The sequence below is a fragment of the Anneissia japonica genome, unplaced genomic scaffold, assembly GCF_011630105.1.
Source record: "Anneissia japonica isolate Jap-2015-1 unplaced genomic scaffold, ASM1163010v1 scaffold287819_len434453_cov191, whole genome shotgun sequence".
Classification (NCBI taxonomy): Eukaryota; Metazoa; Echinodermata; class Crinoidea; order Comatulida; family Comatulidae; genus Anneissia; species Anneissia japonica.
Genome location: NW_022713610.1, coordinates 167,640 through 189,607, shown reverse-complemented (window position 1 = coordinate 189,607; position 21,968 = coordinate 167,640). Strand labels below are relative to the sequence as shown.

At 33.3% G+C, this 21,968-nt stretch overlaps 4 protein-coding genes across 8 annotated transcripts in view; 3 read left to right on the top strand and 1 right to left on the bottom strand.

Annotated features, from left to right (window-relative positions):
• The window catches only part of LOC117108528, a 4,744-nt gene extending 1,050 nt beyond the window's left edge, over positions 1-3,694 (top strand). The window contains exons 2-4 of the mRNA XM_033250568.1: positions 103-231; positions 720-816; positions 1,649-3,694. Coding sequence (XP_033106459.1) covers positions 103-231; positions 720-816; positions 1,649-2,351 — 929 coding nt within the window. The 3' untranslated portion in view covers positions 2,352-3,694. The remainder of the gene's footprint in view (positions 1-102; positions 232-719; positions 817-1,648) is intronic.
• An 899-nt stretch (positions 3,695-4,593) lies between these two features.
• On the bottom strand, positions 4,594-14,500 carry LOC117108515 (mRNA export factor-like). 2 transcript variants are annotated; one of them, XM_033250535.1, is made up of 11 exons: positions 14,377-14,500; positions 12,759-12,967; positions 11,626-11,721; positions 11,267-11,353; positions 11,007-11,093; positions 9,850-9,921; positions 9,264-9,371; positions 8,831-8,940; positions 8,371-8,437; positions 7,755-7,949; positions 4,594-6,751 (listed from the first exon to the last, which is right to left on the bottom strand). In XM_033250535.1, the coding sequence occupies exons 2-11, from the start codon at positions 12,951-12,953 to the stop codon at positions 6,659-6,661; spliced, it is 1,110 nt and encodes a 369-aa protein (XP_033106426.1). In that variant the 5' UTR covers positions 12,954-12,967; positions 14,377-14,500; the 3' UTR covers positions 4,594-6,658. The 2 variants fall into 2 exon arrangements, with proteins under 2 accessions (XP_033106426.1, XP_033106427.1); XM_033250536.1 differs by lacking the exon at positions 14,377-14,500 and adding an exon at positions 14,069-14,224.
• A 444-nt stretch (positions 14,501-14,944) lies between these two features.
• LOC117108521 (eukaryotic translation initiation factor 2 subunit 1-like) lies at positions 14,945-20,134 on the top strand. Its single transcript, XM_033250552.1, has 8 exons — positions 14,945-15,063; positions 16,121-16,373; positions 16,801-16,880; positions 17,082-17,233; positions 17,518-17,624; positions 17,949-18,046; positions 18,214-18,357; positions 18,877-20,134. Exons 2-8 carry the CDS (start codon positions 16,136-16,138, stop codon positions 19,000-19,002), a joined length of 945 nt encoding a protein of 314 aa, XP_033106443.1. The 5' UTR covers positions 14,945-15,063; positions 16,121-16,135; the 3' UTR covers positions 19,003-20,134.
• Positions 20,135-21,463: 1,329 nt separating this feature from the next.
• Positions 21,464-21,968, top strand: part of LOC117108519 (reticulon-4-interacting protein 1 homolog, mitochondrial-like) — a 7,576-nt gene continuing 7,071 nt past the window's right edge. For 2 of the 4 annotated variants that reach the window (XR_004445379.1, XM_033250549.1), the window contains exon 1: positions 21,649-21,801. Coding sequence is in view for 1 of the 4 variants with exons in the window: in XM_033250549.1 (XP_033106440.1) it covers positions 21,771-21,801 (31 nt within the window). In the remaining 3 variants the exon portion in view is untranslated. Of the gene's footprint in view, positions 21,624-21,648; positions 21,802-21,968 lie in introns of those variants that run through there. The other 2 variants (XM_033250550.1, XM_033250551.1) reach the window with 2 other exon arrangements.

The window sequence follows — 21,968 nt, the reverse complement described above, 5'->3', positions numbered from 1 at the left end:
ATATTAGGCCCCTACTTGTAATAATATTATAATCGATAATAATACGAGATGCTCTTTAGACCACAATTTATTAATTTTGTATAATTACCTCCCAATATTTAGACGCAGTAGAAGTTACTTTTCATGTAGTTGACGGAAACGACACGATTCTATTTCCAACTTTCTTTCCGAAAAGGACAGTGGTTCCAACATCTCAACCAGAAATTAACCCAAAATCAACACTCGTCACACGTAAGAATTAATAATAATTTAGTTGTAATTGTAGGCCTACTCGTTTAGTTTATTATTAACTTAGTCGTCGACTGTGGTACGAAGCCGGCCGATGAAGCCATATCTCTGTGAAAGCTTGGCGACGCGGCACCGTCTGATGTTTGTCGATGGTAGACTGTGTGCGGATCGTCATAAACGTCATCGCCATAATTATTTTATATATTTAAAGGGATCCTCTGGACTGGTAAACTAGATGGGTCACCATTTATGAATATGGTGCAAACAATCTAGAAAATTAATCAATCAATAAATTTATCTATCTAACAATCAAACCACATTTATTAATTCAATCGATCGATCCGTAAGTCAATCAATCAATCAATCAATCAACCAATCAATCAATTAATCAATCAATCAATCAATTAACTAACCGTCAATATTATACGTCGACAATAATCTATGTTGGATGATACATGTATTAGCTAATTGTTTATATACTTTTATTGTAGTGAATGCACTTGCCATTGCATTGGGGTTGTTTGCTACAACTGTTGGAATTGTAGTCGTGAGCTTAATACTACATGTGTACATCTGGAAACGAAGGCGGTATGATTTCTAAGACTTATTATTCCTTTTCAATTCATCCATCATCATAATGGGAACACATGTACAGTATTAGGGAAGTACATCCATGATAAAACATATACAAGCTCCACCTTACCTCCGACCCATTTAATTGTCATAATATTGATCAACTATGATTTTAGTTAAGTTTTTTTAACCAATTCTATATGCATTCATATGTTGGGGAAACACAATGGAGAGGCACAACAAATTGTATCGCTCGTTATAATAATTATTATATGGTTATGATAATTAAATTGTCATATTTTATTTATATTCTATACGGTACTGCATCATTTTAGGGGGAGGGGTCTCCTTGAAAACTAAATTATCCCGTGGTTTTGGCTTGTGAAGGGCAGTGAGTTTGCACCTGTGTCAAGGTGTGTGCGATTTTTGTTTCTCCCAGCTTTATTGTTCTGTTTTATAAGTTGAGTAATCGATTAGTCAGAATGATCGTTTGGTCTTTCCTTTATTGTGTATTTATGCTTGATAGTAATCAAGACGGAAACCGGCAATCAACGCTACTAAGTATTTTATCCTGTTTCAATAATCGTTGTGTTGTTAAATAGAGTGGGGTGGCGCTATAACTCGCTTTCCTAGTATTCTATGGAAGACCCTGTATAGTACGTCTTTTGTATTCGCTTAAAATTACTTCGAAAATAAAACTCAATGACAGTTTGTTCAGTCACCTATCCTATATAGGATCTGTGGTTCAGTGTACTGTATTGTACGTGAATTTTGATGTCCACTAATTAAAAAAATAATAATAATAATTTGTTTTTTTGATGATAAATGTTTATATTCTCCTCTGTAGCCATCTGAGACGTCCTATTGAAGTTGAAGGTCTTGGAAACTTGGAGCAAATTGAAGTTATACCTGTCTCTAGACAGCGTGCATCTGGTTACATGACTATCAAATTCAAAACCAGACGAATTTATGATGATCTTGGTGGTCTGCAGAGTGCAATCAAACGTGGACAGGCCCATCAAGGCAGACCAAGTAAATCTGTTGAAATTCCCGAGTTGATAGGCTTTGAGCGCGAAACGGCATCCAGACAGGTTAAAAGTAATAGTCTGCCATCCTTACGCGGAATCAAAGAATTATTCAGAAGCACCTCACTGAACTCCCTATTCCTCCATCATAAGCGAAAAGTAGAATATGCAAGCCCAAAGAAAGTGAGTGTTGGGCCAGAGACCGGGGCTAGGGCGCGGGATAGTGCGCATCGGTCATCTAAGAAGAGAACACGCCCTGAAAGTTCAAGATCCGATCATCTTTACAGCACGATACCTGACATCATACGGCAGGTGCAAGAAGAGTTGATCTCTCAAGATGGCGTCAGGGAAAGAGTTGAGAGAGCTAGTTTGTTTGTGGAGGAACCTGTGGTAGAACAAATCTCAGATACAGAATTAGATCCTGACACATTAGAGATGGTGGATAATGTAATATACGAACCGTATGATGATGACGATATAGGTATACATAACGAAGCATTTGATCATGAAGACGAGGGTTTATGAACTCAATAAATTTCTGAACTTTTTTTACATATAAATTGTTATATAGTGGTTTTCTATATTAGGGAGTATTTAATCAGTTGAATGTCTCAAGTGTATTGAATCAATACGATATATTACACAAGGTTTTTGTTGTAGAGACCAAAACATGAAGCTGCAAAGATTTACAGATAAGTGCTAATTTTTCAAGTGTCTGTGACGTGAAACTTATTTTTATGCTAAAATTGAAACGATGATGTTCATAAAGCAGGCAGTATGTAAACATCATTCGTATTGTAAATATTTTTATAATAAACATTTTGTATATACATTATTATCTTGAATATATTTAGCAGCATAGGTCGTGTACCTTAATAAATATTTGTACTTTTCGAAATTATCATATGCCTAAAATAGGCTCAGTTAGCAGAGGAAAGACATGCAACTGTAGTTTCATTGCCGAATCGTGTGTGCTTATTTTCAGTTTCTGGGTGTGTGGGGGGTTCGAGCGACTTTTATATGTCAAATTTTGTAAGAATATATCTCTACATCAAGAGACAATATTTTATTTCATCAGAAAAAAATAATCTCTATCTTCTTTCGTCAGAAAATACCTATAATTGTAAAAATATAAATCGATAAAAATCGAAAAATTAGGCTCGGATCCTTATTTGGCAGTAGTGGCTTCTCAGTTGACGTGACGCCAGACAAGAATTTGTGGAGTCGTTAATATTATTTTTTTTGTTGTTTAGAAATCTGTTTGGAATGGTGCGACTGATTTCGAATACGGTACCTCTTTGATAGAGGCCCATGTTACTAGGCAAAATTATACGTTTTAATTCGTATAATATTCAATAAGAAATGGTTGGTTAAAATGCTATTGTGCTAATCGTATTTTAACCATCATCTCGAAGCAAATGTTAAACAGATTCTAAGGAAATTGATGCAGACGATCTAGCTTTATCAGTTTCGTAATTAATATCAAAGGCAACATACGGTATGTCTCAAACGTTTTAATCCTTAAATTATTATTAGGCCTATTATTATTATAATATTTTTATTATTATTATTTATTAAATACACTTCAATGATTATGGGTAAATTATGTTCACTGGCGACGGTAGTATTTACATTTTGATTGGTAGGGGTGTAGTTAAGATTTGAGGTGTATCGGGTGGTATGGGTAATAATAGACAGGGTCATGTTTCCGCAAACCACAGATGGGTCAGGCTCATCTGACGGGGTGAGACCCTGTATGAAAGACAGGCCGCCTATTTTGATTCTAATAAATATCATAAATATGTACCACAATCATAATAGTCATATTCATAATCTGAGTTAATTAAAACGATTTTATACTTAAAAAAGTTTTATTTCTATGCAATATTGTTGATGTGTCTGGAAATTTGTTGACTAGCTAATCGACATTATGTAAGCTGAGGCCTGTTTCACCCCAATAACTAAAAATCATTAAAATAAATGAAAAATTACTTTATATACACGAATCTGTTGTGATCAAATTATTAACTAAGTAGTAAACCTGCTGGTGAAACTGGAATCTTATACTAAAGCGACTGCTTTGTACTTGATACAGTAATATATTAATCAGTATTTTCGAGCAGCTTTTTATTAAAAAAAAAAATTAAAAAAAGAAAAAAATAAATAAAAAAGAAAACTTAGGCCTGTCTAAGTTTTTCCATAGCAGTTAGGATGCTATTTTAAGAGCTTCTGTTGTTAACAGGCCTATCAAATGCAAATTCACTAAGACCAGTAGTGTCCTGGTTGAAGTAACAGGTTTCAATTTCTTTTAAGCCGGTTACTCACTGCGTGCGACGGCAACGCGATGAAGAACGCACACGAAGACGTGGACCCAACAGATCGTCTTTTTAATGAGGATCCGTTCAGATTGCCACTGACAATCAGCAGACGGCATTGCGTCGTCTATCGCTCGCCAGAAGCAAATGTGGATTCGTCGTGCGACGCAGTGAGTGTCCGGCTTTACTCTGCGAATGATTAGAAACATACCGTCTAGAAGAAAAAAAAAAAAAACTTGTATCCTGGAGAATAAAATGTGTTCACAGTCTGATATAATCAAAGGCAGAACATAATGCTGAAATTCAAAGGAAATTGATGCAGGCGATCTGACTTCAGTTTAGGACTTCGCAAGTAGATACCGGCGCTGCATCACAAAATACCTATTGCAACAGTATGACAGATACAGTCTTTCTGTTGTGATAACAGCGATGAAATAAACACAAACTGTTTCTTTATCTCCTTTATTTATTTGTACATTTGTTAGCAATAATTATCAATTTGCCAGAACATACAGCCTCAATGGTGTTTTAATATTAATTAATAAGTACAGAAGTAGTACAGAAGTGGGGAAAATGCATAAAATAGAGATATCAACACCATTATGCAAGTTTCTAAATATTAACCGTCAATATACGTGATGTCGTGCCTACCGTAAGTGCAGGCACAGTACAAATCTGGCGCTGCATGAAAGCCAATGATGAATTTATGTGTACATTTATTAAAAGGTAGGAAGATGAATACAATCATACAATATTTAATTAGCGCATGGTTGTGCCACTGGAACCACATTTTACAGTAGCAAGTAGATACACTGTGTAGCCAATAGTCCCAGATTCTATATTAGTGAGATTTTGCAACCTTACGAAAACGATAACGAATACGATAACGAATACAGTACGTCTTTATCATTATGGTCGTTCGTTCGTGCCTAAAACATTCCTGACGATATGCTGTAGCAGCTAAATATGATCTTTGATTCAAGCAAAAGGCACGAATCGCCTACGTTTTGTGACATATGCTACTATAATAGGGTAATGGTTGTCTAAAAATTTGATGACGTAACTGTGTTCATTATAGTTTACATAAACTTGCGAAAATTCCCTATTGTTCTCTAATGCAGGTTACGGTTCCAAATCATTAATTGTTCTGAATACTTTTGTACATTTGTGATGATCTACAAATTTTTACAAGTTTATTGTTACTTAATCAGCGATATTATTTAGTTTATGGGTTGAAATAATCATTTAATTTACATTGAGTAACAATTTCCGATATCAACTTATCCATACTAGAATTACTAATGTTATGTCATATAAATTAATTCTTAATTTTGGAATTCAAATTATGTCAACAGAACATTATCAATAATACAAATCCTCAAAAAAACATATCTGACATTGAAGGTTAACAGAATTAACTTGAGATAAATATTTGATGGAAATTCAACTTAAAAATAATTCACTTATTTCGCCAGTAGTGCAATAATTCATTAATGTGGACACATTAAAGCATGCAAGTCGAATACGGGATTTAACTTATCTCCAGAAACGGCTGAAATATGGAGAGCAATAGAATGGACCAGTCTGGACTTTCAATAAATTTAACAACTGACCAATCATAACAAGGCCAGAATACGCGCTTGTCCTACAAACACACGTTGCCCACAAACGCATGTTTTACGTACGTTTACGTGGTGGTTATGCGGAGCTTTCGCAACTATTTCCAAGATGCTCGGCATAGCAGAACAGTCCAAATATTCAGAACTCGGCACACACTAGCTACAACAAGTTTAGTTATATCTTTTTGTATGATATTCAACACATTTTTACATTATATTCAACCATCTTTTTACAACCTTACATAAATAATGCCAGACCCCCCCAGAAGGTAGCGCATGACCGTGACCAGTGGCGAGATTGTCAAGACATCATCATTAGGGCCCCAACAACCTCAGCCAGGGTTTATGGGATTGAATGAATGATATAAATTATGATTCTAGTGATTTGTTAAATGAAAATCAACAACAATAAATTTGGTGAGGATTTAATTATATCTGTATTATATTTGATTTTCTATATTCCAGAGACTATGTTCCCACTTACCATTGTTATAACATCTCCTAGTTCAGAAAAAAGTAATAATTAATTTCTTTATTCTTTAGTTATTCTATAATAAACTGGTGACTTGTTCAGTAGAAAACTATTTCAGCCACATGGCGATAGTATACACACTGAAATTGGGGGAAAAAAAAGATCCATCAAGCTACTCCATGAAAAAATGTTTTCCCGTATTTTTGCATGAATAATGATTTTAGTTGCCACTGAACTTTCTCATACGTTTCGTTTTCTTTCTTTTTCTGTTTACTAAATTCATTACTGTCGTTTGCGTCATCTTCCATTTACACAAACTAAAGATTATTCATTAACATACAGGAGACACAAAAGAGATGAGGGCAGTATTTACATTTACAATGAGCCTTTGTTATAAACAAAAAAAGTACAAAAAATTATTGGAATCTATTTTTTCCTGTTTCTTGGTCGTAGTTCATCTGTTGCATTCCCTCGCAGGAAGATGCAGTTCTTTTTCTTACTGTCATAAAAGTCATGTCCCTGTAACACAATTAAACAAAAAAATATTTACTCTGTAAACAATTTTAGTCTACATTATGATGACAATTATTATGATGAAACACTTTCCAATGTTGTAAAATGGCTTTCATTGTGGTATTTACTCTTCCATTTAGGAAAGTCAACCTCCATTGTGAAAATTTGTCATTTAAAATCTCATAGCAATAAAAATATGTGTAAAGCCCCATTCCTGGCAAAATATCAGTTGTTAAGAAAAATCTGATTTTTATATACAGTATGTTATATACAGATTTATATATATAATACAAAATTGCTAGTTTAAGTGAATTTAGACATTCCTAACAAAATGTAAAATAAGACTGAAATTTGACTTTTCGTGTTGCACACAAAAAATAAACGTGGATGAATTTTTTATGTTTGTTTGCGATAGGTCTGCGAAGAAATATATTAGGCGCCGGAAACATTAGCCTATACAACACTGCTAGGCTAGGCCTAGCCTTACTTGATTTAGGTTCTGTTATCTGATATAAAAACGGCCGACATATTTTCTGTTGCTAGTATTGACACTTGTGAAATATAATATTTCACTGGAATTATTTCAAATTTGTTAAAAAATGATTCTGACCAAGATTTTGACAATTGAACAAACATATCTCAGGCCTTCTCGATCGACCGCAGTGTGCCAGATGCAAAGTACAAAAATTAATCTCATTAGAGAGGGCGCACTTTATTGACTGCATAAAGTATACACAAAAATGAGAGTATTCCAGCGGATTGTATCTACAACCTCTAAATTTGCCTAGTAACAAAGAAGTTGTCGAGAAATAGTCTCTATTTCTCATTTTTTAAAATTCTTTTTCGTACATCTAAAATTTATGCCAATATTTTTCCATGGTTTATAATTTATAATAATCAGAGTAATACATATGCATTTTTTTTCTGAAAAAACTCTTTTTTTAGTGAAATTTTGCTGGGAATGGGACTTTAACAGATCATTAAAAACTGAAACTGATTTGGTTCTAACCTTTGACCAATCATAGCCTACAGCATAACCAAATATGTTACCCTGAGCATTAAAGTCACAGCTTATGATTGGTTGAAGCATTTGATCTGATGTCTTCAGTTTGGTGCGTGCATCTTTATCCCAGAAACTGAACATTCCATCAGACCCTGCTGTTGCCAGAGTGCCATGCTCCGGATGGAAAGCAATGGAATTCACCTGGAGGCATAATAATAACTCTAGTACTGTACTACTGTATCATAACAAAAAATATTTAATTTAATGAAAATTGTTATATTATTAATATTCAAAATGGTTTAAATGTTTCAAAACAATATAGGAGAGTGTCCTATCAAGCTTATTACTTCCTACACTAGTCTTCTAAAACCAATACTGTACACAATTCACAAGAGATAAAATATTGCATGGGATGCATGCTAAATGGTATCATATTAAAAGTAGTATAATAAAATAATATTTATTATGATAATCATAGTAACTATATCAATAACAACAATAACAATATTATTATAAACAAATAGAAATAAAATAAAAAACAAAAATAAAATGCTCATAGTAATAATATAATAATAATAATAATAATAATAATAAAATAAAAAATAACAATAATAAAACATACCGCATAAATATCCTGATATGAAGCTGATCCATTGCTACGATGACATTTAAATGTAAAATTATTTTTCCTGAAAATGTAAGAATAAAATAACAAAATACTATCAAACATACCAAGTATGCAATCAATGGGCAAAGTAATATCTGAAAAAAACTGTACTGTAAATTTCAGTTTTTAAGCCACCCTGAGTAAACTCTTTACTTTAATCACATTTGAAATTTAACAATTAAAAATATTGTTGCTACTACATGATTTTATGGATTATCATGCTGCTACAACTTAAATTATTGTTTTTATATGGTGCACTGTTACATAGACTTTTTGAGATTCAGTCAACCATGTCATTTTGTAATTTTTAACATAGTAATTTCATACTGTACTGTATTTGAATTGTGAATGCTTTACTAAACTTGGGAACAGCATTTCACTCAGTATAAATAATGCAAAAACAATATAAACTTACGGATTTGCAGCTTGGACAAACTGGATGGCAACTCGGCCTTCAATGCTTCCCAGTGCAAAGCCAACAGGTGTGTTTTTCTTCATGTCTTTAAATATTGATACGCAACGATGCTATGGAAACCAAAAACATATTTACATACTTAAGCGGTACAGGCCACATTTTGGAAATTAGAACCCCCCTCCCCAATATAAGAACTCAGCCTGAAATTTGAAACAGGTTATTATTTTATTTGTATTATATTTCACTGGAGTTTGTAAGATTTAGTACTTTCTGTTACACAACTAAAATAATGGGATTAAAATACTAATGAACAGTAGCAAGAATCAGGTTTAAAAAAAAGGAATTACTGGATCGAATCATCATTGTTACTTACAAGTAATTTTCTATTGTCAGTGTAATTTTCTACGTTGATAAATAAGAGCAAAATTCCTACCTGATATTTGAGAGGTGATTCCATTCGCTTGAACTCAGCAGGTTGGTTGTCCAACTGATAAATCAAGATATGTCTCCCTGCTGTACCAACCACAGCCATTGGGAAAACCTGATTCAATATTAAAGTGATACATATTTATATGACACAAGACAAAGGGAAAATAATATCATCATCTCATCATCATCTCATCATCATCATCTGAGATTGTGTCTCTGATACTCTGCAGCCTGTAAAATTGAGATTTTGTAAGTGGATCGAGTCAAGACAAAAAATTATTTTATTTGTCACACAAAATATATATACAAAATCAGTGTATCCACTTCTAAAAATACAAGAAACAAATCACCCACTTAAATTGAATGCCAGGTTACTAAATTTCTTATCTAAAAACAAAAACACAACAGAAAACAACAAAAACACAAGAAAATTTATGGATTGTAATGTAATATTTAAGTAAATATATACACATTTTTTTTTAGTTGCTTTAAATTAAAAAATATATATATATTTTTTTAAATAGTTAACAGTAATAATATAAACATTAAAAAAAAATTATGGATTTTGGAAGGAAACAATTGATACTTACTACATCAGCACAGTAGCACCGTTCTGGAAGTTGAAGGGTCATTATTGGCTGAGGCGTTCTTGTATCCCAAAACTGAAAAACCAATTGATTCATAATAAATACATGATTGCACAGGGTTCTCACCAGCATTTAGGAGTTCAGGTCGGCGACCGAGTAGAGTGAAAAGAATAAAATTAGGCCTATTTTCAATTCATTGCTGTATCACTTTTTTTGAAAAGTTAACACATTGTGATTCAGTAATATATTTAAAGATAAAATACATAACAACTTAAATTACATTTATTGACAAACAGTAAAATTAATTCAACACCTATTTATGAATGTCAAACATCCGTGGTTGAGCCGTAAACTTGGTTTAAAAAAAATTCATATGACCAATACAGGGTTTCCCCATGTGCGTTGATTTGCCGTCGATGATTCGATTTTGTGTTGCTCGATAAAAAGCCTACTACGCCTATGCCTAGAAGTAGTTGACAGTATAATACATACTCCAAGTATCGAAATGCACGCCATTGTGTTGGGATTCAATATTTCAACATTAATTATGTCATCATCAGAAATGATAGTAGTAGAAGGGTTTCAAATTAAAATTAATTGATATCTTTTTCTTATCTAATGTATACAAGCATGTTCATTGTCTAGCAAGCGAGTTGTTAATGAACAACTCCTTACTCTAGAAGTGTTAAACAGAAAATATTTTGTTAGCCTACGTTGTTTTTTCCACTGCGGACAGGCCCGGCCACCAAACCTGTGTAGTGAGAACCCTGCTGCATAATGTCATACTGTACTTTATTTATATTATATATTTTTAACTATTTTTAGTTTACTTTGCAATTGTTTGTGCATGTTTCATAGATGTCTGACAATGATTAGGGTTACCATTTGAAGGAAAAAGTTAAAATACCAATATCTGCCAGTCCATTATAAAAAAGACCAGCCAGTAAGAGGCTTAGCACCATACTTAAGATATAACAACATAATTATACTATACAAGTTTTTAAATAAATAATTGAATACTGTTAAACAGCTGTTGGTTTGGTTTCTTAAAGTGAGTGAGAAAATTTTGTCATAATCATACTAAAAGCTGGTATTTTGTTCACATTTTGATAGGTAAAAACACCACTGCTTCCACCTCTATATCTAGGGAATGAACTCACCTTAAGTGTTTTATCCCAGCTACCTGTCATGACGCAGGTGTACTGTGGAGCTTTGATCCAGTGGATGGACTTGATAGGTGCATCATGCTGATAAACAAGACAAGAAATTTAACTTTAGGTTGGCCAACTCTAATTTTACAATTTTTAAACATAAACTAGACTTCAGCTCCACCCTCTTTGCCCAAGAATGGAAGGCAAATAAACATAAACATAACCACAACCAAGCTACAAAGAGAAAAAAATTGCTCCTGTCAAAATACCTGTGCAACTTGAATTGCTTGGTTACTTCCAAGATCCCACATTTTTGCTGTTTTGTCACAAGAAGCTGTAAACACTTTTGTGCCATCCTAAAGAAAATAAATGTTAACAAATGCAAAATAAAAGAATTGATAAAATAATGTTCATTCAGTCTGATATAAACCACATTTCTGGAATGGAGAAATTAATACTTACATATGGTACAATAATATCTTTGTGCTACAAATTACACAAATCAACATGTTTACATGAGATGATATTCGTTCATTTATTAATTTAATACTGTATTTCAGAATAACAGTTCCATTAAACACAATTTCCTGCATATAAATAAACTAAAATAACTAAAGACATTGCTCACATCATGCCAAGCAACATCAAGTACAGGTCCTGCATGTGTCTGCTGAGCCTTTGGTACTGTCTGTCCAGTAGTCTGTTGTATCTCCCAACAACGAACCTGAAATCAAAAGTACAGTAAACCGTCCATTTTACGTACCCCTTGTTACCAAGGGGTGTTCGTAATTTGAAAAATTTGTGAACTAGATCGAGTGTCAGTTTCCAATACCTAGGCCTAGTTATCCCCTGCCATTGAGCGCCGATAGGCTGACGGCGGCCAGGTCTCGCACAAACTGACAGTGCAGCAATGTGATCTACCGCGCTAGAGCCTAGCTGAATTTACCTTCGATAAAAATCAAATTATTTTAATCGTTGGCTTTCTTCCACTTGACAAAATATTATTTTAACTCTTATTCAAACATCTGTGTTTTATGGACCTTTCTATCGTGTTCTTTCTAGTTGTTAGATCACCGAATTGTGTTGTTTACATACATTTCGAGATCATATCTAGCTTTCACGATGTTGACCCCAACACTCTAGTTCGTCATCGTAAACATGTGCGCTCAATTCAAAAACACTTGCATTGGTAGTTCGTTGTTCTGGTTAGGTTTATTACATTAATATAGTGATTATTATACCAGAAATGGAAGAAAAGATCAAACTTTAATAAATAAATACAACAAACTTGATTTTATTAAGGAAAAATATACATTATAACTTTGTAAAATGTGCACAATCAGACTTTTTTTTATGTTAATAATTGGTTGATGATGACGTCATCAGGGGCAAAGACCATTCGTAAAATTGACTAATCGTAAAATTGACATTTGTAAAATGGACGTTTTACTGTATTGTTATTTTAATGCAAGCATTCTGAAAAATATCATCATATGATTAAAATCACAAAAAAAATGATATCATTTTGATGACTCAGATTAACAAAAATCATCTTTAAATATACAATTTTGTTTACTCATTTATGCCCTGGATAAAAAACTGGGTATGAAATATATTGATTAAATTTGATGCCCCAAACTGTTTTATACTTCAGAATGAGTAAAAATATTATATCAATTATTATATAAATGCTGCTATGTTTGCTAATGAAAAATGATGTTTTGAGAAATTTGACCATAACAAGTTCACAAAAAAACATACATTATTATCCCATGAACCTGCAATTAAGAATGTGTTGGGAATGGTCGGCGGGCTAAATTTAATGACACTGATGCTGTCATCGGGTGGAGTGGTCACTTCAATGTCTTTCATTGGATTGTGGTTGCCGGCTGCTGCTGATGAAGCAAACAATGAGCTACCGCCACTCCCAAATCCAGATGTAGATGTACCAAACATTATTCAAAGATATTCTGAAAAAAATAACATGAAAGTAGAAAATATTACAGTACAACATTACCAAAAAATAATGGTAGGTCTATTATTCAATGATATGCAAAGCAGTACCTTACTGTAAAGTTTTTTAATTGCGCAGAGGATATCTAAAAAATTAGCTCAAATTTGCATAAAAAATCACCAGAAAAATAGGTGCACAGGATCGTAATTGCTACATAATTGCATTGGTTATATTAAGATTTGGTCAAAGACTAATTTGCAGCAAAATCGGCCCTTATTTTCCGAATATATTCCCCACGCCGTCCTTACTATAATCTGGAAACAGTACAAAGTTGAATTGGAGAACATTATGGACAAGCTTCTGTACTGCACCTCTCTGACACTGGCAGATGAAATGTTTTAAACCAGAGGTTTGGTTTCATTAATGAGATGGACTCTAATTATCATCTGACCATGAACATGTCAACAAGATCTTAGGCTTACAAGTTTGTTAAATATTGGTCGGCAAGTTTTCTTTTTTTATTTTATTTGACACATCTAGATGTGTATAAGAGACAGTTGAGGGGGAGGGGAAAGTTTGGAGGGTGTGACTGTGTATAGTCAAGGGGAAAGTTTATCAGGAGGAAAGTTTGTCAGGAGGAAAGTTTGTCAGGATCTTATAGGTGGCGAGTTGACTGGTTGTCCTACTGAGATTGAGGCCTTTAGAAAGCTGTTGCATCCTTCTCTGTAAAGAAAAAATTTACTCGCCCTTTTTTAAAATTAATATTTATTTTTACATTTTACATTTTGGGCGTTTAAACACACCACACCACACGTGCCAGACTGTATAGTATGGCCTGTGTGGGGAATCTACTCACCGCACAAAAATTTGGCCAAAAAATACGTCAACGCATTTCAGAAAATAAGGGCTGATTTCCGCACAAATTTTCCTGAAAATTAGGGTTTTTACCAAATCTTAATATGAACGAATGTAATTATGCAGCAAATACGATTCCGCGCACCTAGTTTTCTAGCGAATTTCCGCGCAAAATTTGAGCCGAATATTTTAATTTTTAGGTATCCTCCGCGCAATTAAAAACTTCACAGAATTGCACATGTGTACAAACAAACTCACTCACTTTTCTTGGAAATACATCCAGACGTTTGATTCCTGCTAATAAATGAAGTAGAAAGAAGAGAAGGTCTTAGCCTTAGGTAGGCAGGCGGCCTAGGCCTTGCCAACCTATGAATGAGGCCTTCTCTACTTTTTTAAAGGCCTGAGTTAAGTCTAGGCTAGGCCTACCGGCCTAGCTAGCCTACCCTGAAGCCTATACATCCACACTTGTTTGTGGCAGCAAAGGAATAAGAAGAGCACGCTAATTTCCTTAAAAATTCAGAACATTAAAAAAGTGGAAACTACAAAATTCACACTCCATATGATACCAACCTTAGGTGGTAGGCCTTGAACAAATACTTCTAGGATTCCACTCTCGCTATTATTATTATATTATAATCAGTTATAATATTTGGTACGTTTTTCCCTGGCCACATTTTTCCAATAAATTCCGAAAAGTTACGAATTGTTAAAAGAATCAGATCGTGTTGGTCCACACTAATTTCAATTTTTATATATTAAAAATTGATTATTTTTAATAAGTATTGATTTAAAACATTACAAAGAACAATACAATGTCTTTTATTTAAATACATATCAAAAAATGTCAATAAATATAGATAATACAAACTCAAAATTACTGTACATTTACAAGAGCAGGAATTTTTCTTTCCACAAAAGTATGATGGTGTGGTAAAACAGGAAATGAAGAAACTACTTTTTGACGCTTAGGCCTACTTTAATTTATTTAGTACGTGTTTTCTGATCGTATATATGAGTCCTACATTTCAAGAGCAACAATTTTTCAATAACCACACCATAAGTTTAATAAAATATTATTATAATACCAAATAAATTCAACGTCAATTATTTACTGTTTATATTGCCAGTCGTGTTGAGCCGCCAGTCCCACAGAATTTTACTCAAGGCAATATCCATGTGTTCGTACCGCTGATGCAACTTTGATATACGGGAATTAAATTGATAGTCTTAGTTCGCGTTAATTTGTTGTGATTTAAGGTACATTCATGTGTTTTACATTCATAAAGTATATTTATATACATATCAGTGTAGTTTATTTGTTAATAATTAGATGGTTGTAAAGAGCATTCATCTAAAATACGCTCACCAGCTTGTAGTTAGGATGTAGTTTATAATATATAAAGGCGGCCTAGGAAGCCTAGTTAGGCTAGGCCTAGGCTAAATTGTCGGCCGGCGACCCACTGTCAGATCCGCTGACAACTCCACCTAGCCTAGGCCTAAGCTATTTTATAAAGTATTAATATTTAGATCTGTCGGCTAGTTCATTTTGCATTTGCCGCATCTAATTGCAAAAGTGAGTAAGCTAGACTTAAACTTAATCAAGAATTTTATGCAGCTGGTGATTGAAATAAAAATATGATAATAATAATATTAAAATTTAACAACACTCACTGGGAATGGAGCAGCCTAGCCTAGGGCCTGTAAAATTGCTGTAAAACTGATAATTAATGTTTCTCTATCCATTATTTTATATTAGGCCACGAGAATGAAAGTTGTAGGTTTGCGTCCGAAAAATTTTGAAAACACATGAGGCATTTTTTCATTTTTCATTATTTTTTTTATAAATGCTGTCACAAGCCGCGTCATTGGTAATTTTACATTTATTCCCAAGAATGCTTACAGTCATAAATGTACACTAGCCTATAAAACAGATCCTTTTCTACATTTAAGACCTCTTTAAACATACGAGATTTCCTATTGGTCAGAGAGATCGATTTGACCCGTAAATGACCTCAGCAGTGATCGGCGATCATGGTGAGATGTGGCCAGGCCTGCCTTCTCTCGGTGTTCGCGACGAGTGATCAGTGATGAATAGATCGTTTTTCTGTCTGTTTACGACTTAGAAAGTCTGTTTTTTAAAACGAAGTATATATTTTTTTCAAAATAATGAACTTTTCAAAATAATGAAAATTTTCGTGCGGTAGCTTTATAGGCATGCGGGCGGTGGACGCAAACCTACAACTTTCATTCCCGTGGCCTTAAAAACATGTTAACTTATTAATAAAATATCCAATTCAAACAATGTTTCTTACAGAATCTAGGCATCATCATGCCAATTTCCTGCCGTTTCTACGAGAACCACTTCCCTGAAGTGGAAGATGTTGTCATGGTAACTGTCACATCCATAGCTGAGATGGGGGCATATGTAAATCTTCTAGAATACAACAATATTGAGGGCATGATTCTCCTCAGTGAGCTTTCAAGACGACGTATTCGGTCCATCAACAAACTAATCCGTGTTGGCAAAAATGAATGTGTGGTTGTTATCAGGGTAGACAAAGATAAAGGTACTAAATTGTAAATTATGATTTAATGCAGGAGACCTACTCAAATTTTTTCAGATAGCTTATTGTTTAAATATTTTATCTTTGTATAATTTGTAGAGTTGATTGATAATGAAAATTATATTTTTATTAAAATTTTACTTTAAATATGTTATGTGTTTAATATAAATTTAATTTATAATGATATATGTTGCATCTGTTACATCAACCTATTCACTGCTGTTAGTACCATATACAACATATTATGGTATATTGAAATATCTTGTCTAAGCCATTTTGGCCCTTAATGGAATAATAATATAACGTACAATTTTAAGTGTACTCACTATATTAGTGACAAATAAATATTGCCAAATGCATGTGGTTATGTTAATAGAAATATAATCATTATTTTAATGCATTTAAAAATTTGATGGTGCTATTTTTGCAGGTTATATTGATCTTTCTAAAAGAAGAGTCTCACAAGAAGAAATTGCTAAATGTGAAGAAAAGTTTGCAAAAGCTAAAGCTGTGAGTGGATACTTATAATTTCAGACTTGCATTTATTTATTTATAAACTGCATTTTTTAAATAATTCTTTATTGGTCATCATTCAAATTGAAAATCAGGAATTCTGGCCCCTTGGGCCCACAGGAACCACAGTGCAGCGCAGAAGGTGGATGAGAAAAGAATAAAGAACATATTTTTTTCTTAAATTTTTATTTTTTATAGGTGAATCAAATATTACGACACGTAGGGGAGATTATGAAATATGAGAGTGATAGCCAATTGGAGGCATTGTACACAAAAACGGCTTGGTACTTTGATAAGAAACTTAACAGGCCAGGGTATGGGGCTCATGAAGTGTTCAAGAACAGTGTAAGGTCAGTGATGTTTGAAATATTTAATAATCATTTTTCATTATTATTTGATCTGTGTAATAGTCTCAGATAACTTCCTGATTAAGTATGAGTAGTATTTTATTACCTGAACATCATATTGTTTTCAAAATTTACTTTTATGGTATATATTATATTGATACAATTTCTTCAACAATGCCAATTTATTACATTAAAATCTTTTTTTTAATGTTTTTATTATGTTAATTATTGTTAATAATATGATTTTTATTAATGTTTATTATTCTTGCAATATGTTTTGTTTTTAGTGATCCCTCTGTACTTGATGAATGTAATTTGGATGAAGAAACTTTCTCTTGTCTAATGACACAAATAAAACGCAGACTCACACCGCAGGCAGTCAAAATCCGTGCTGGTAAGTCTTTAAAACAATTTTTTTTTATTCAGCAGCAGCAGGAAGCCCACACTTTCATATCTATAAATATAATACATCTTCGTGTTCAGTATATCAAAATCAGATATAAATCATATTTTATCTTTACTGTTTTATTTTTTTAATTTTTAATTAATTAACACACCATGACATACTTGGTGAAATTAACCAAACAAATGTTATTAAATTTGTAGTTTAATTGTGAGTAATAGTGTGTAAATGTTATGTATTGTGTAAAAAGGTCCCAGTTTGTCTTGATTGACAGTTTGTACATAATAATTTGATGTTTTTATATTTCTCATGCAGATGTAGAAGTATCATGCTATGGCTATGAGGGTATTGATGCTATCAAGGGCGCCCTCTTAAAAGGATTGGAGCACTCAACTGAAGATATGCCAATAAAGGTATTTAAACTCGTTAAAATGTTGTCACTAAATCTTGATAGTTTGTTCAAAGCATGTAAGGCTCAACTTTTTTTTCTTTTACTTTTATGCATACTAATTTTCACTTGTCTACCAGCCATCCTTGGTAATTTCTTATCAGTTTTTTCCGGTTTAATTATTTTTTTCAGATAAACTTAATAGCACCACCACAGTATGTTGTTACGACATCAACACTTGAGAAGACGGAAGGTCTGACATTGTTACAAAAAGCCATTGATTCAATCAAAGAGAGTATAGAAGGAAATCGTGGGATGTTCAACATACAAATGGCGGTAAGTCTCTCAATAATGACAATACCAGCTCAACTTTTTGTATGATTGATAGTCTAATAATTATTTTTGGTTTTAGTCTGCAAAAGTTGCAAATAATTTGGCCTCTGGGCTACGGAATGTAACTACTGTAACTGGTCTTTCTGTAATTTTTTGAGTAAATAATGTGAAATGTGTCAATGTTCTGATATTTTATTTATTTTAGCTCTTTGTGACCAATAATACAGTGGTGTTTCTAAGAGTCTTGAAATGGAGGGGGGTGACTGCTGGGGCACAATGGTAGAGTGGGAATCAATAATCAAGTAGGGGTAGCTAACTCGCAAAATAGCGTGATATGCGGTGATTTTTAACTATAGCTTCAGCATGATTTTCTTTTTATTTGGACATTTTCAGTGAGAAGGATAACTGGGGAGCACAAGGGTTTTTTTTGGGAGGATGTGCGGTCTCCTGCACCTATAGATATGCCGCTGCAATATTAAAAGCTAGTAAATGAAGCAAATCAACTTTTTTTTGTTTTTGTAGCCTCGTGTGGTCACTGACGTTGAAGAATTGGAGCTAGAGAAACAGATGCAACAGTTAGAGCAGCAGAACCAGGAAGTCAGTGGTGATGAGGATGAAGGCGATGAAATGGCTGTTGCAGATGACTAGACATGAAATAACTCCATTATGTGATAAAAATTTAAAAAAAAAAAAAACTATCGAAGCCCACAATGACCAATTACATTTACTGTAATAACCTGAATATTTCATACTATCAAATGTATACTTTTTCATTTTATGTTCAGTTCTCAAAAAAATTTCTTAAAATACGTTTGATATCGAAACTTCATTTGAAGTGTTAAGCTGGTTGACACGATTCAGCAGTGTCATCCTTCCTTCCATACATGGATGGCTGTACGTTTTTTTGTCTCAGCATTTTCCCTACATTCTGAACTGTGCAAAATTCATAATTATTGTAAAAATGACTTGGATTTAATAAAATAATAAATATTAAAACAACCCTCAATAATTTAGGTATGGATATACAATATACAATTATACAATATATATTATATGGATATACAATTTTGTTGGAGGAAAACCATTTTGTTACACACGACAATGGGATAAGATTTTTGAATTTTATTTGTACAGTCACAGTTTTGAGTTATTACTGTAAGATTTCCTATTAAATATTTTAATACAGTATTTCTGAAAAGTAGGAAAGTTCAGAGTGACTGTTTAAAGTGGAGGCGCAGACTAGCATTTTTTTCTAATACCTTGGAAGTATTTATTGAAAGATAGTCAACAACCATAATAAATAATTAATATTGTTCTGTTATTAGACATTCAGTTCTGCAAAACTTTTTTTAACCATAGTTTCAATTCTGGCCTTGATTACACTGCTGGGTGTATTTCTTCCTTGCTAGTGTGAAGATACAAACTCTGATTTTATGGAAATGAATTGTTTATTCAACAAAAGAATATCTTTTAAATTAGTGCATTTCAATAATTGCTGTATTTTGAGTACTACAGTTGCCACATTTGTTATGAATCATACATGAGTACATACTTTTAACTCAGCACCTCCTTTTTGAAGTATCAAACTCTGTAACCTCGTATTAAATATTTACAGATGCCAATTTCATTCTGCAAAGAAAGTTACGTTTCACATATTACACAGGTACCAGATATATTGTTAGGTAGGAGGGAATTCATATTTGATGCAGCTTCTCAAATCATAATAAAACATTGTACATAAATCATTAAAGTTTGATTTTGTTTTCTTTTTGCAAATAAACAATAGTGTGCGTATGGCTGTTCATTTATTGTTCAATTATGCAATCAGATTTTTGGTTTACCCGTCTGAAACACTGTCCAAGAAATTTTAGAGGGTAAAACTGTGGACTCCATAATGAGCGTCAAATACTCGGGAACTTTATTTTATGTTCAAATAAATCTGAGTTGCAAAAACACGTGCACTACCCTTTTATAGTGATTTACGCGTGCTAGACAGACTGAATCTTGAGACCATAAAATGGAACTATCATTATGCCTTTAGGACAAAATTTGTCTGCTAGAGCTTAAGTTGTTCCGTTTTAATAATAATTATTTATTTGGAATGGCACTTTTTGTAACAGCGGCACACAACCGCATGGGCGGTGCATCCAAGAGATGACGATATGCAGAAAAAAAAAAGATCAATAAATGAATTCATGTGAGACACCATGTAGACAAAAATCCGACAAAGCCTCGATGAGTGACTGAGAACCTAGCCCAGTGCCCCAAACAGACACCTCAATCATCTTCAGGCTCCTGAAAGCGACCAAAGCACGCAATCCGTAATGCCGAGAACTCCCATCCCCCATCGCAAGAACTCATCCAAAACTAAATTCAATGAAAGGCAAAATTAAACACAACAAAAAAATGATAAGAATATAAAGTTAAATATCTATTATAAATCTCTAGCTTCTCGAGCATTGTATTCCTAGATCCGCCTCTGCAACGGAATGCGGAAGCGCCGATAATCATGAGGATTCATTTTAATTGGGGGAAAACCCGAATTGAATGATTTTATTGCACGATCTCCTCCTTCTACGAGCCTGCGTGCTTATTATAGGCCTATTGTAGACACAAAAAACGACAGTTGACACAGAAATACAACCGACAACATCGAAAAGAGCTTTTTGTGGGGGGGGGGGGGAGCGTGTGCGTCCCCCTTGGATACGCCACTGCTACTGGGACAGTTAGGACAGTCCCACACAACTTTCCTATGGTCCACATTTTTAAAAATGGGTCCAGATTATTCATATTTTTGTGTTAAATGGGACAACTTTTAAGAAAATGGGTCCAGATTTCACATATATTGCATAAAATGGGTCAATTTTAAAGAAATTTGGTACAGATTATTCATATTTTTGTGTTAAGGGATAACTTTTAAGAAAATGGGTCCACATTATTTAAATGTATACGTACGTCACTAAAGTGGATCTACCCTGATATTGTCCAACATACAGTCTGAAAATCCTGGCTACGGCATTGACAATGAACCAGTTCTCTGGTTCAAGGAACATTTAAATTAAGGTTCAAAGGTCCTTTGATTATCTTATACAGTCGGTTTAAGTTGTTGACACTTGGTAAATATTACCGGTAATGAACAAAACTGTTTATAGGTGCGTGCGTGAAATTTACCGACGACTCATAATAGCATAATAATAGCAAGCATAATTGAGAAACACCGGGAATCGAAACCACTGTAAATACATTTTAACAGCACAAAGGTAGGCAAGGTAAACATTCTCAACAGAATTGTTTGTTGTTTTATAGAGCTGAAATATATAAATGATCAACCTGTAGTACCGTGCAGATTGTCCTCTGTGAAACGCTAGGCAGTCACATTGAGTGAAGTAAAAGAGGGACACCAATGCGAATTGAGCATGATTTGTTCACACCCCGACTCGTCTAAAAGTCGATTGCTTTCAGACCTTGTTGAAACGTATATGTATATATATATATATACATATATATCCTATATATATGTATGTATGTATATATATACATATATATATATCCTATATATATATATATATATATATATATATATACTGTATATATACTCTGGCATAACGTCTTTC